Here is an 11,678-nt window from a genome sequence, read left to right on the forward strand (position 1 = left end):
ACTGAATTGAAGTGTGTGACAACGCATGCATCAATGTATCAAGAAGCAATATGGAGTGATAATTATTAGTGTATATAGTGTATTAGTTGATAATTAATGCTCCATCCGTTTCATACTAACATAATATTTCATTTGTCATGCAATAATTATAACACGTCTTTTTTTTGATAAAGACTCACCACTATTTTATTATTTCTCTCCTACCAACCCTACTTAGGCCCCGTTCTCTTCACCTTAATTTTGCTGAACTGAAATTATTTTTACTGAACTTAAATTAATTTTACTGAACTTAAATTATTTTTGCTGAACTGAAATTATTTTTAGTGATTTTCTACTATAATTCTTCTTTAAGAAAATTGAATTTTACTAAACTGAACTTATTTTTACTGTTAACAATATTTTATATTTTCTTCATTGTTTTTGTTGCATTACTTTTGTAATTGAGGACACATATGCGATTTTTTGGAGTAAAGGGAATGTTAGGAAAATAATCAAAGGGACACGAAGAATCACTGTCCTTAAAGTATTATTAGCCCCCACTAAATTTGCACATCTGTCAATTACAGACCGTGGCGCGCTCGTGCAAAGTGTTTTTGATATAAATAATACATATATCAACATTAAGCTTATGCACAATCTTTTCTCTATTTTTAAACACATAGAGTAATGCAAGCATTATATACATCTAAAAACCAAACTAAACTATCCATGTGGGACTCCGTAATTTACAAAATAAAATGATTCAAGTAACATAAACATTACAAGTACATTTTATTTCGTCAATGTGGGAAACAAACAAATAATTATGATGTCGACATCATTAAAAGTACACAACATTATAAAGCAACACAAACTTCTCTAAAATTTCTATGTGGGATTGCTCCTACACAAATTGTTAGAAGACTATCTAATGAAACATTATAACAGGGAAGACAGAAAGGAATAAATAAAAGGGGTCATGTGATAGGAGGGGGAGAGAGAGAGAGAGAGGAAACTGATGCATCTAAATTACAACTTTTATTTTCAAAAAGTGATGCTTCTAATAAAAAACGGGAGGAACTTTTATAAATTTTTTATTTTGATCATCATCCCTATAATTTTTCTAAAACTTTGAGCACCCTCTCCTATTGCGATTATTACGAAATAGAGGAGAAATTGTTTATTATCAACTATTAAATACGGTTTTTTTTTTTATTTTTTTTTTACGTAAGTGCAGTGTAGAGAAGAGTAAAACATAGCAAATTGCAACATAGCAAGAGCAAAAAAATATAATTGGGGTCTTACTCATTAACATGAATCACACCATATCTTTGTTTGAGACATACACCGTGTTCTTTTGAGCTTTATCAAAATAGAGTAGATTTCAGTAAAGCATAAAAGATTTCAGCAGATTTAGGGCATGTTTTCTTCAGCTTAATTTCAGTTCTGTTCAGTTCAACTCCAATTAGTTCAGTTTAGTTTTTAATTTCCTTCTCTCATAAACAATTCATTTCAGCTCTACTCAGTTCAGTTCATTTATTATGTTATTTATTTAGGAGTTACTCGGTCGGTCATGGGCTATCCAATTAATGTTGGGTTATTCGATCAAGGGTTATCAGGACAATGTTTTAGTGTGTGTCAGCCAAACATACGGTGTGACCAGCCACCCAGAAAACACGCTAATATCTATTTTAAATTTTCGGTTGATCATACGTTGAAGTCAAAGTTACTCGGTCAGTCGTCAGGCTCTGCTTGCCACACGGTGTAGAACAAAATAATTTTTAGAGAGTAGTACAGTAGATCAAGAGAATATGGCCATAATGGGGATCACCGTATAACCATACGTATTTATCCTAAGATTAGATTTATAAGTTGCGAATTTCGAGTGGTTGTTAACAATAAGACACGCAACATTATTTAGGAGCAAACACATTCCCACGTGTCCTGCCGACCCACAAATAAAATGACAAATCGACACGCCAAAATTAAAAATTAAATTTTACTCGTTTTATACACAATACTGTACTACAATACTCCTCATTTTACTTATTTAAAATATTTACCTCAAAAAATCCGTGTGTTTTCAGTTATGTACGCATAGAATCGGCGCTGTTATAATCTTTCTCAATTTCGTCGCCCCTCTTTTTAGTTTTTTTACCCACGCTTTTCTCTCTCCTCTTTTAGATTCCTCCCTGCTACAAGATTCTCTTCATTCTTCGTTATTCCTTTTGGAATTTCTCAATTCGATTCCTTAATTTCTCAATTGGGGTTTTTGTTTTGATTTTGAGCGTGTTTTAATTTCCGCTGGTGGATGATGCAGCGAATCGTGGATAACGCCATTGCAATTACCAAGGAGTAAGTCGATTTTTAATTTCTGATTTTGTTGGTATTTGATTTTAAGCTGTTTTTATTTGATTTTTGGTGTTAATTTTATTGGGTTGAGTTGGAATTTTTTTTTGGGTATGATTTCATCTGGGTATGTTGTGGATGTTGAGGGAAAATCATGATTGTTTCAGTTATTTTCGTAATTTTTTCAGTTATTTGTGCATTTTTTGCTGTTATTGCAGAGTAATTTGACGAGTTTCGGCTTGAATTAATGAGTGATTTGTGGGGTTTTTGTCTAATATTGTGTTAACTGTAATGAAGTTGATTGCGACCATCTTAATATGATGTTGAGCTAGAAATGTTGGCATAAGAAATGTTAAGTATGATTTTGTGGAGCGATTAAAATTATGGAATGATGATTACCCGTGAAACTTCTACTAGGAGCACAGCCGAGTTGTAGAGCTTGTTGTGAAGCAATAGTTTAGTGGCATTGTTGCTGTTGAAGTTGCTTTATTGAGTTGTACGAGTTGAACATGTTTATTGAGTGGTATGTGGGTAGTTGAAGGTGTTTATCGAGTAGTACGGGGGTAGTTGAAGGTGTTTATCACATGTTGAAGGGTTAGTTGAGGTTGATTATCGCGTTGCGTGGGTACTGTCAAAAGTGATATCCATTTCTGTGTTGTTATCCATGCTTATAAAAGCCTCTATAACTAATATGTATATAACAATTGATGATTTGAGGTTGCCAAAACGTTTCAAGAACTTTTTAGGAAGACCTCTTTCAATGAGTTCTTAAGGGAAAGTGGCTTCGAAGTGGTGGTGAATGAACTTTTTGCTGCTATAGGAAAATGAACTTGATTGTTCGATGTTGGAATTACATGATTCATTTTGTTTGTGGTGCCAATTGATTTTGTTTTTTTTGGGATTGATGAGGATTCATGATTAGGATGAGTTTTGTGGAGCTCTTTTGAAGTTACCAAACAATGTTACCTTATAATCTTTCCAATAAAGTTTCTTCACACGTCCACTAGTTTGTAGTCCATTTGTGTTTCAAATTGCTTATTGCTGTGATATTGACCTGAGTGACATTGGGGGCATTTGGTTTACAAGTATACTGGTTATCTACTAGGGTAGCCCAATGATAATAATAGGGTCATGCTTAAAGGGCTATTAATGGACAAAGCATGTAATGGATAGGGACCTTATTAGGTAGGGTCAGTATATGGCTAAAATGTTTTTCCAATTTAAGAGAAAAAAAAAAATTAAAAAAAATAATGTAAAAATAATTACATAGATATTTGTATTCATATAAACTTAATAATGGCTTTGTCAAATATTTATTTTGATTGATATTTTGTTGGTCCGCCCATTATCAACTCGTGATCTGCATTGGCTTGACTTGCTATTGACCTAATAAAATGTGACCCTTTTTAGCCCGACCTGCAATCGACCCGACCAATAACCAGGTCTATTTACAAGCTGATATAGGTTTGGAATTAGGAATAAAACCATTATGGTATCATACTAAACTACCATGTGTTTGGTAAATGATTCAGATTGTTTTTTTTTCTTCCTTTTATTATGATACCTAAAGGTTAGGTATGAGCAAAAGCCACCTTCCCCTTGGTTTCTTAACCCCATATTCTTGAGGGTTATGGGTATTAAATTTATAAATCTCTCAATAGTTTTAGCCATTCTAAACCTCTACCTTATACCAAAATTTCATGAACCAAACACCTTGGTGTTTTCACTAGATACTTTAGGAAGTCTTTGGTTCACTTCAAAGTGATTTAATTTACAAAATTTTAATATCAATTCTTGAATCTTCTTGATCCCAAATTCTGATTTGCTGGTTAGTGAACTTGCTTGATTGGTTGAACGCCTTAATCCCATGAGTGGGGCCGGATAAATGAACCAACACGAAGACTTCCTAGGAGGTCACTCCACTCTCAATTATTTTGGGCTTTCACTGGCCTACTGTAACCCTTCTCCTTTATACAGGCTTGGGATTGGTTTCCCGCCGACGGAGTTAATTAGTGAACCGAAGAAAAAATAAATAATTACTTCTGCCTTGAATTATTAGTTGTTGTAGTATATAAAGAACTGCAGAATATGTATTTCTTGCATTTTTAGGCCTAGTTCTCTTCACTTCTAACTCAATATTTAGTAAAAGTCAGTTTAAATCAGTGAAAATTAATTCCTAATAGTGAAAAACTGAAAACAATTAAAATAAGCTCTAATTTGTAACATTTGGTAACTTTAACAATACAATTTTCAGATTACCACTAACTCAATGTGAATCATACACACACCAATAAGAAAACGAAAAAATATAGAATTTTAAGCCAATTTACTTGAAGTCCACAAAACTTTAACAATATTTTTACAAATTTACTGTTGCAACATTTTTTTTTTTAATAAATGAAGATTTTTTTGGAGTAAGGACTATATAAATCGAACCAACCTCTTCTTCTTCTTCTTCTTTACCAGATTATAAACTATAGCTAAATTGTATACAGGCTGCTTGAGAATGAGTTAATATTGCTGATTTGGAAAATTAGTTTGGGGTCAGCCATTGGAGAAAGTTAGGTATAGCCGCTAAGGAAGCTAGATTACACCCTTTAATTGTCTATGGATACAGGAAAGTCAGTTACTTAAATAACTGAATTCGAGGTTGGCCATTGGTGATGGTTAGGTAAATGTACCATTGCATATCTAAATAACTGAATTCAATACTAATAGGTACAAGCTTGGAAATTCAGTTAATATTTGATCATGCTGTAATTCTAATATAGGGGACTCAAGAGTTTGCTTGATGCAAGTTTTACTCCCCTAGTAGGGTCATACCCTCTATGATTAAAAATAAGCTTAGGAAGAAGGCTAAAGCTTGTCCTCATTAAACCAATTTCTACATTCATTGTGTTGGAGCTTCTTTCACTTTAGTATCTTTGGGTTTGCTTTAGAAGTACACACAATTATTAAAAAAAAAGTGTACTTGGTGATTGCTAAAGTCCAATTTACTCATATGAGAATGGGATTAGGGTGCACATAGATGCGTATGATGTTCAAGATGATGATCTTTTTCTTCGATATATGATAGCATATTTATAATTTATTTTAACATTTCTGCAGGTCAGTGAAGACAGTTACCTATGAGTCCTTGAACAATATAGTTAAACTGATAAATAGCATCTCAGCAATTCTGCTAGCCATTTTGCCTGGGAAGGCTTCTATTCTGGAAGGTCTTGAGATAAGACCTACTTTTCGTGGACCTCGACTTCCAAGGTGGATGGGAAGGTAGAATTTACTTGATCAATAACCTATAACTATTGCACTTTCTGTTTGATTGTTCGCTTGTTCTGTTCATTGTACTCCCTCAAAATTATGCTTCTTTTATCACTATTGGTTGTTTCTTGGCACTTCCTTGAAAGGATTTTATAAAAAAACGGGCATTAACTGTGATTGTTGCAATAATTTGAAATTATTTAATAAACCTCTGATAGTATTTTCTAGGAGTGTTTAATGCAGTAATGCTATAGTTTGGTTGTAGGGTACAAAGGGAAAAAAGAGAGGATCATAAAGATAGATAGATATGTGGTTATATATTCTTAGGGATCTCTATCTTCATTTAACAGACATGCTACTCGTGTAAATACAAAGCACTTGTTAAATGTGTTTGGAGCTTCTGAACTATGTTTGCCTATTGTCTGTGAGCCATGTTCCATTACTAAATTGATACAGGATTGCATACCTTATTGTTTTGTTTCAGTTCTCTCTCTCTCGGTTTTCCCTTTTTTTTTTTTTTTTTTTTTTTTTTTTTTTTTTTTAAAGAATCAGATTTATTTGTAAATTCTATGCTTGAAGTGCAAACTGCATAAATTTGAGTGTCGTAACTATAATATAGTTGAATCTCCTAAATATGAAAAAAAAAATTGTGCCTCTCTTTTAGTAAAGAGGAGTAGAGGACTATGAAAAATAGATATTAAGCAACACGTTGTGACTTTTTGTTTTTACTATGTTATTAACTTTTGACCTTTCTTTGTAATGGCAGTGGTGTTTCTTCCTTCAACCAGTTGATTCATGATCTGTCTGTGGATTCTGATACCTCAAGTGTGGAATACTCCTCTGGGGAAGAGGATGATGGATACTCATCACCTGCAACACCTAGATCTGAAAGCTCTCGAGCTTCATGGGCAAGCAATATGAGAGAGTATGATAATCATCAGACATTGATTGGGTATATGCTTTCGTGGATTTTATTTCCCTTCACACTTATGTTGGGGTTTCCGTTTTGGCTCTACCGTCTAATCTTAAGAGGGAATAGGTCCCAACATGCCGAGTGTCCTTCACCTATTCATTCTCCTAGAAAGCTGCCTAGTCTGAGGGATCATTTTGTTCATCGTGCTACGGACCGCAGAAGAGGAGTTATTGAGGTCTCCACTTTTTCTTTTATATAACTAGTATCTTTACATTCTTCAAGTTCTTTGTAAAGTAAAATTTGGCCAATGGTGGCTTTTAGCATTTTTATCATTTTGCTTTTTTAAAAACTCTCAGGATCTTCATCTAGCTACTGAAATTGTTATAGAAGCTGTCTTTGATGCCGTCCACAAGACTGCGCATTTTATTCTTTCTCCATCAGAGGCTTTTAGAATTATATCTGGATGGATTTTTCCTCAACGGAGTAGCAGTAATTATGTCCATGAGTCTGTTGAAGATGTCCCTACAGCTGTACTTGGAGATCATGAACCGGCTCCTACTGAGAGGAAAACAACATTTCATCCACTTAACACAGATGCGCGGACTTGTCAAGATGTCATCACAGAATTTGGGTAAGAATGGCTGTTGTATGCTTCTGCTGACAGATTCAAGCTATTGCATTTGGTTTTTTTTTTTTTTTTTTTTTTTTTTTTGTAAACTATGTTACATATTGGACGCACTCATGAAGCAATAGGCTTACTTTTTGATTTTTTCTACCTTAAAAAAAGTTAGTATTCATGGTTCTATGCACATTGTAGGTATCCTTATGAAGCTATCCATGTGGTTACAGAAGATGGGTATATTCTTCTTCTGGAAAGAATTCCAAGGTACGGTGTTGTTCTTAGTTCCTAACTTTTGTTTTGCTAATGTCTTTTTTTTTTTTTCCTTTTCTTGGATTATTTAGTGGTTTAATGTCACCATCCTGATGGTTGCAATGATTTTTCCAGACGTGATTCTAGGAAGGCGGTTTATTTACAGCATGGAGTACTTGATTCATCTATGGGGTGAGCTGTCCCTGCCCTTCTTGTTAATTTTTTTATATTATACAATAAATTATAGCAGTCTACAATTTAATGATGAAACTTTGTGCTTTGCCCATTTATTGGAATTTCCGAAAAGTTACTGGATGATATTGGACATGGTGTTTTGGGGTTGATTTAACAGTAAACAGAAATTGACTATAATTGTTTCTATATTATGAGAAATGGGACAAGTAAAGAAATCTTTTACTATCTTAGCTACTTATGTGAAGATGTTTATATGCACCCACCTGGTGCACCAATTGTTCCGCACTCATCAATCTATGTCACTTCAGGTTTTTTTTCATTCAATTGTTGAGATGTTAGTTTGAGATTTTGAAGCCCTTTGCTATGTTAAGTATTATTATATTGGATGAGTTTGTATTTGTTACCAACTAACCAAAGAGGATTGGGTGATCCCTTGTGTTTTTGGTTAGGAATTGAAAGTCACAAATGGACCATTGTTGCCTTACTTTTTGTAGGGGAGGTATATTAAGGGTTTGTTAAGTTAAGAAGAGCATGCAATATCGCCTTTGAATTGCCATTGTTTTTCCTCTTTGTTTTCTTCCCTCCTCCTCCCTCCTCCCCCCCCCCCCCCTCCCCCCCCCAAACGTGGAACAATGAATCCTTACAAATCTGGATCTAACTTACTTTTTGGCTGATGAGCGTTTTTAATATCCAGTCTGTGCCATGTCAAACAGAGTTTTTCTATTTTACCTTTTTTTTTTCCTTCTACTAGTGAAGCCTTCTTGTCTCTTTGACCACATGTTAGGATCATATCTGATTAAGGATAGTGGAAAAGGAAATTACACTGAGAGCTGAGGTCACTGTGAAGCTGGCATTTGCAATGAAATTTGTTTGTTGGAAAACGAGATTTTTTTATGCATCTCCTCAAAACTTCAGCCCTTTCCGCATTCTATTAAAATTAAATATGATTCTGTTCGCCTGTTGCTACTACACTGCTGGAATGCTGGTTCATTGTTCACTGAGAATATCTAGCATATAAGTAGTTATCATGAATTCTGTCGCTGTGCATGAATGTGGCATGTACATCTCGACACAATTAAAACAAGGTTTTAATGATTGGTATATGTTTGTGTGAATGCGAGTGAGCAGATTTGGCGTAGGTGGCCAAATTCTGCACCTTCTGGTCTGTTTTGTAAAGTTCAGTTTACACATGTACTAATAATTATTCTCTACTCCCATCCGTATTAAGTGCCAAAATTCCATTTACTTCTGGCCCAATTACTTGTACAATCACGCTTTGCTGATTTGTGACCTGCTTAAAATATACAAGTACGTCGTATCTGTAATTTTATTTCCCATTTGTTAAGCTTCCATTTACCCACACATTTACTAGTGATTATTTTATACTCAATCAAAATGTGTCCCAATTAATTTCTCACAATATTTGGAAAGTGGAGTCCAACTTATAGTGACATATGTACCCCCCATTAATTACACATAAACATCGATTTGACCCCCTGCAGGTCTCCCTTCAGGCCTTCTTCACTCCGTTACTTCTAGTGCTTTTAATTTGTGCCTTATTCATTTGTGGCACTTAAATTGGGATGGATAGAGTTTAGTTTTCTAGATTGCAAATGAAAAAATGACTTACTTCAAACTGGAAACTCTGGTGTGCTTTATATCGCTTTAAAGTCCTGTTCTTTCATTTTTAATTTATTTTATTACTTTTTATTATTATTTTTTTTTCTTCTGATGACCAAAACTGCTTGAAAATGATATTTAAACGATCATACCTATTTGAGAGTGTATTTGTATAGGGTAACACGTTTTGGGCTATGATTGCCTTCACCAGCATACTGTTTCATAGCTAATTTTTGTAGTTCGCATGACTTTTCTCCCCTGATTTTGCAACAAAAATACCATCTTCAGTTCCTCTAGCTCCTCTTTTTAACTTTTTCTCTTTCTTATTTAGTTGGGTGTCCAATGGAGTGGTGGGCTCTCCCGCTTTTGCAGCTTTTGATCAAGGTATGCTAAATGTGCTTCCCCCCATCCCCCCCCCCCCCCCCTCCTATGCTACGGTGTAACATTGCTGTTATACTTCTAATTAAAATGTCTGTTTAACAGGTTATGACGTATTTCTTGGGAATTTCCGTGGTTTGGTCTCAAGGGAACATGTTGACAGGAAAATTTCATCAAGACAGTGAGTTCTTTTATACTGCGGTCGTGAACCTTATTTCCATTGTTACTTAGCAACTAAGACAAAACAAACATGTTACAGTATATTCTGCAGTCTGAGATGCAACGGTGATAAGACTAACTGTTTATTTATGAAATAGGTATTGGCGGTATTCTATCAATGAGCATGGCACTAAGGATATTCCTGCTATGCTAGAGAAAATTCATGAGGTGAAAACTTCTGAATTGAAGTTGCGGTACCCTGACTTTGATGAAGAAAACAGTGATGAGGCACCATATAATCTGTGTGCAATCTGCCACAGCTTAGGAGGAGCCGGTATTCTTATGTATGTAATCACGCGTCGAATTGAACAGAAACCGCATAGGCTTTCAAGACTGATATTATTATCACCAGCTGGTTTTCATGATGATTCAAACCTTGCGTTTACCGTGGTTGAACATCTATTCCTCTTATTGGCCCCCATCTTAGTTAAGATCATTCCAGCTTTCTATATACCTACACGATTCTTCCGTATGCTGCTGAATAAATTAGCACGTGACTTCCATAATTACCCTGCTGTTGGCGGTTTGGTCCAAACTCTTATGAGTTATGTTGTAGGAGGAGACAGTTCCAACTGGATTGGGGTCCTAGGTTTACCGCACTACAACATGAATGACATGCCAGGAGTATCATTCTACGTTGCTCTTCATATGGCACAGATGAAGCGAACTGGCAAGTTTAGGATGTTTGATTATGGGAACCCAGATGCTAATTTCCAGGTTTATGGATCTCCAGAGCCAGTGGATTTGGGGGAATTCTTTGATCTTATTGACATTCCTGTTGATCTGGTTGCGGGTCGAAAGGATAAGGTCATTCGTTCATCAATGGTCAGAAAGTATTACACTTTGATGAAAGCAGCTGGAGTAGATGTATCATACAATGAATATGATTATGCCCATTTGGATTTCACATTTTCTCACCGAGAGGAACTCTTGGCGTATGTGATGTCCCGTTTACAGCTCGTCAAGTCTACTCCCAAGCAACGACTAGGTTGTGTAGATGGAGGGTCAGAGGAAAAGCAACGACTAGGTTGTGTAGATGGAGGGTCGGAGGAAGATTTGCACGAGCATTCTGATTAATGAGGGTATCTTATCTATCCTTTTTATTGATGTGGTAACTGTTGTGAATGTCCTAAAGGTGTAGACTGGTGTACATAGTTACAGTTACGTCTTTTGTCACATCATCTTTAGATTTAGGATCGGCTTCATGTTGACCATGGCTTCCCGTTATTTTATCTGAGGGAAGGCGAAACTTTAGAAGCGTCTGTTTGAAGCAACATGTCAGCAGAAGGTAAACTTGTAATTAGTTCCTTGATGGATAAAGTAACATTCTTATACTGTATGCGGCTGCTGTTGAAATGTGGTAAGACTTCATGTAGTATGCTGATACCGAGTCTCTTTTAGACTAAACCTATACTTGTTGTTCTTCAGTTCCTCCCTACATTTATGTATGATGTATTTAGTTTTTGATTCACATATGTTCAAATGATTGTAAAACTCGGTTCCAAAAGACACTGAATTAATGCATTTTGTACTCTATAGATTTGTTTTAATTCTAGCCTTCCATCATTATACTTGATGATTTTGAATATTTGTAAAGATGATACAAAAGTCTTATATGTGCCAAGACTTCTAATAAGTAGTATTTATTTACTAAATATTGAACCAAATAAAGCCTAAGAGCCTTGTTTTAGACAAAATAAGCTCAAATTTTTAAAACTTGTTTTTGACAGAATAAGCTCAAATTTTTTCTTTGTTATATATATACTCCTAGTTTCGCTAATGGCTCAAGTGTTAACTTAAGCTAGTAACGTGAAAACTAAATCCTGTTCGTAGGAGGTGGTGAATGGGGGACAAAGCAATGGGACCTCATATCACATGGGAGTGATTTAAATT

At 35.0% G+C, this 11,678-nt stretch overlaps 1 protein-coding gene across 1 annotated transcript; it reads left to right on the top strand.

The window, feature by feature from the left end:
* The first annotated feature begins 2,058 nt into the window (after positions 1–2,058).
* LOC145597452 (uncharacterized) lies at positions 2,059–11,335 on the top strand. The gene is made up of 9 exons (XM_081653627.1): positions 2,059–2,334; positions 5,437–5,601; positions 6,356–6,737; positions 6,859–7,133; positions 7,320–7,388; positions 7,509–7,565; positions 9,520–9,572; positions 9,672–9,747; positions 9,884–11,335. The coding sequence occupies exons 1-9, from the start codon at positions 2,291–2,293 to the stop codon at positions 10,860–10,862; spliced, it is 2,100 nt and encodes a 699-aa protein (XP_081509753.1). The 5' UTR covers positions 2,059–2,290; the 3' UTR covers positions 10,863–11,335.
* The last annotated feature ends 343 nt before the right edge of the window (positions 11,336–11,678 follow it).

This window comes from Chenopodium album, chromosome 20 (assembly GCF_948465745.1).
Source record: "Chenopodium album chromosome 20, dcCheAlbu1.1, whole genome shotgun sequence".
NCBI classification, from domain to species: domain Eukaryota; kingdom Viridiplantae; phylum Streptophyta; class Magnoliopsida; order Caryophyllales; family Amaranthaceae; genus Chenopodium; species Chenopodium album.

Excerpts from the sequence above, each read along its gene's own strand:
- LOC145597452 (XM_081653627.1), top strand. The coding sequence starts at position 2,291 with ATGATGCAGCGAATCGTGGATAACGCCATTGCAATTACCAAGGA. Across the intron at positions 2,335-5,436 it reads GCCATTGCAATTACCAAGGA|GTCAGTGAAGACAGTTACCT; the intron begins GTAAGTCGATTT and ends ACATTTCTGCAG. Across the intron at positions 7,134-7,319 it reads GATGTCATCACAGAATTTGG|GTATCCTTATGAAGCTATCC; the intron begins GTAAGAATGGCT and ends TGCACATTGTAG.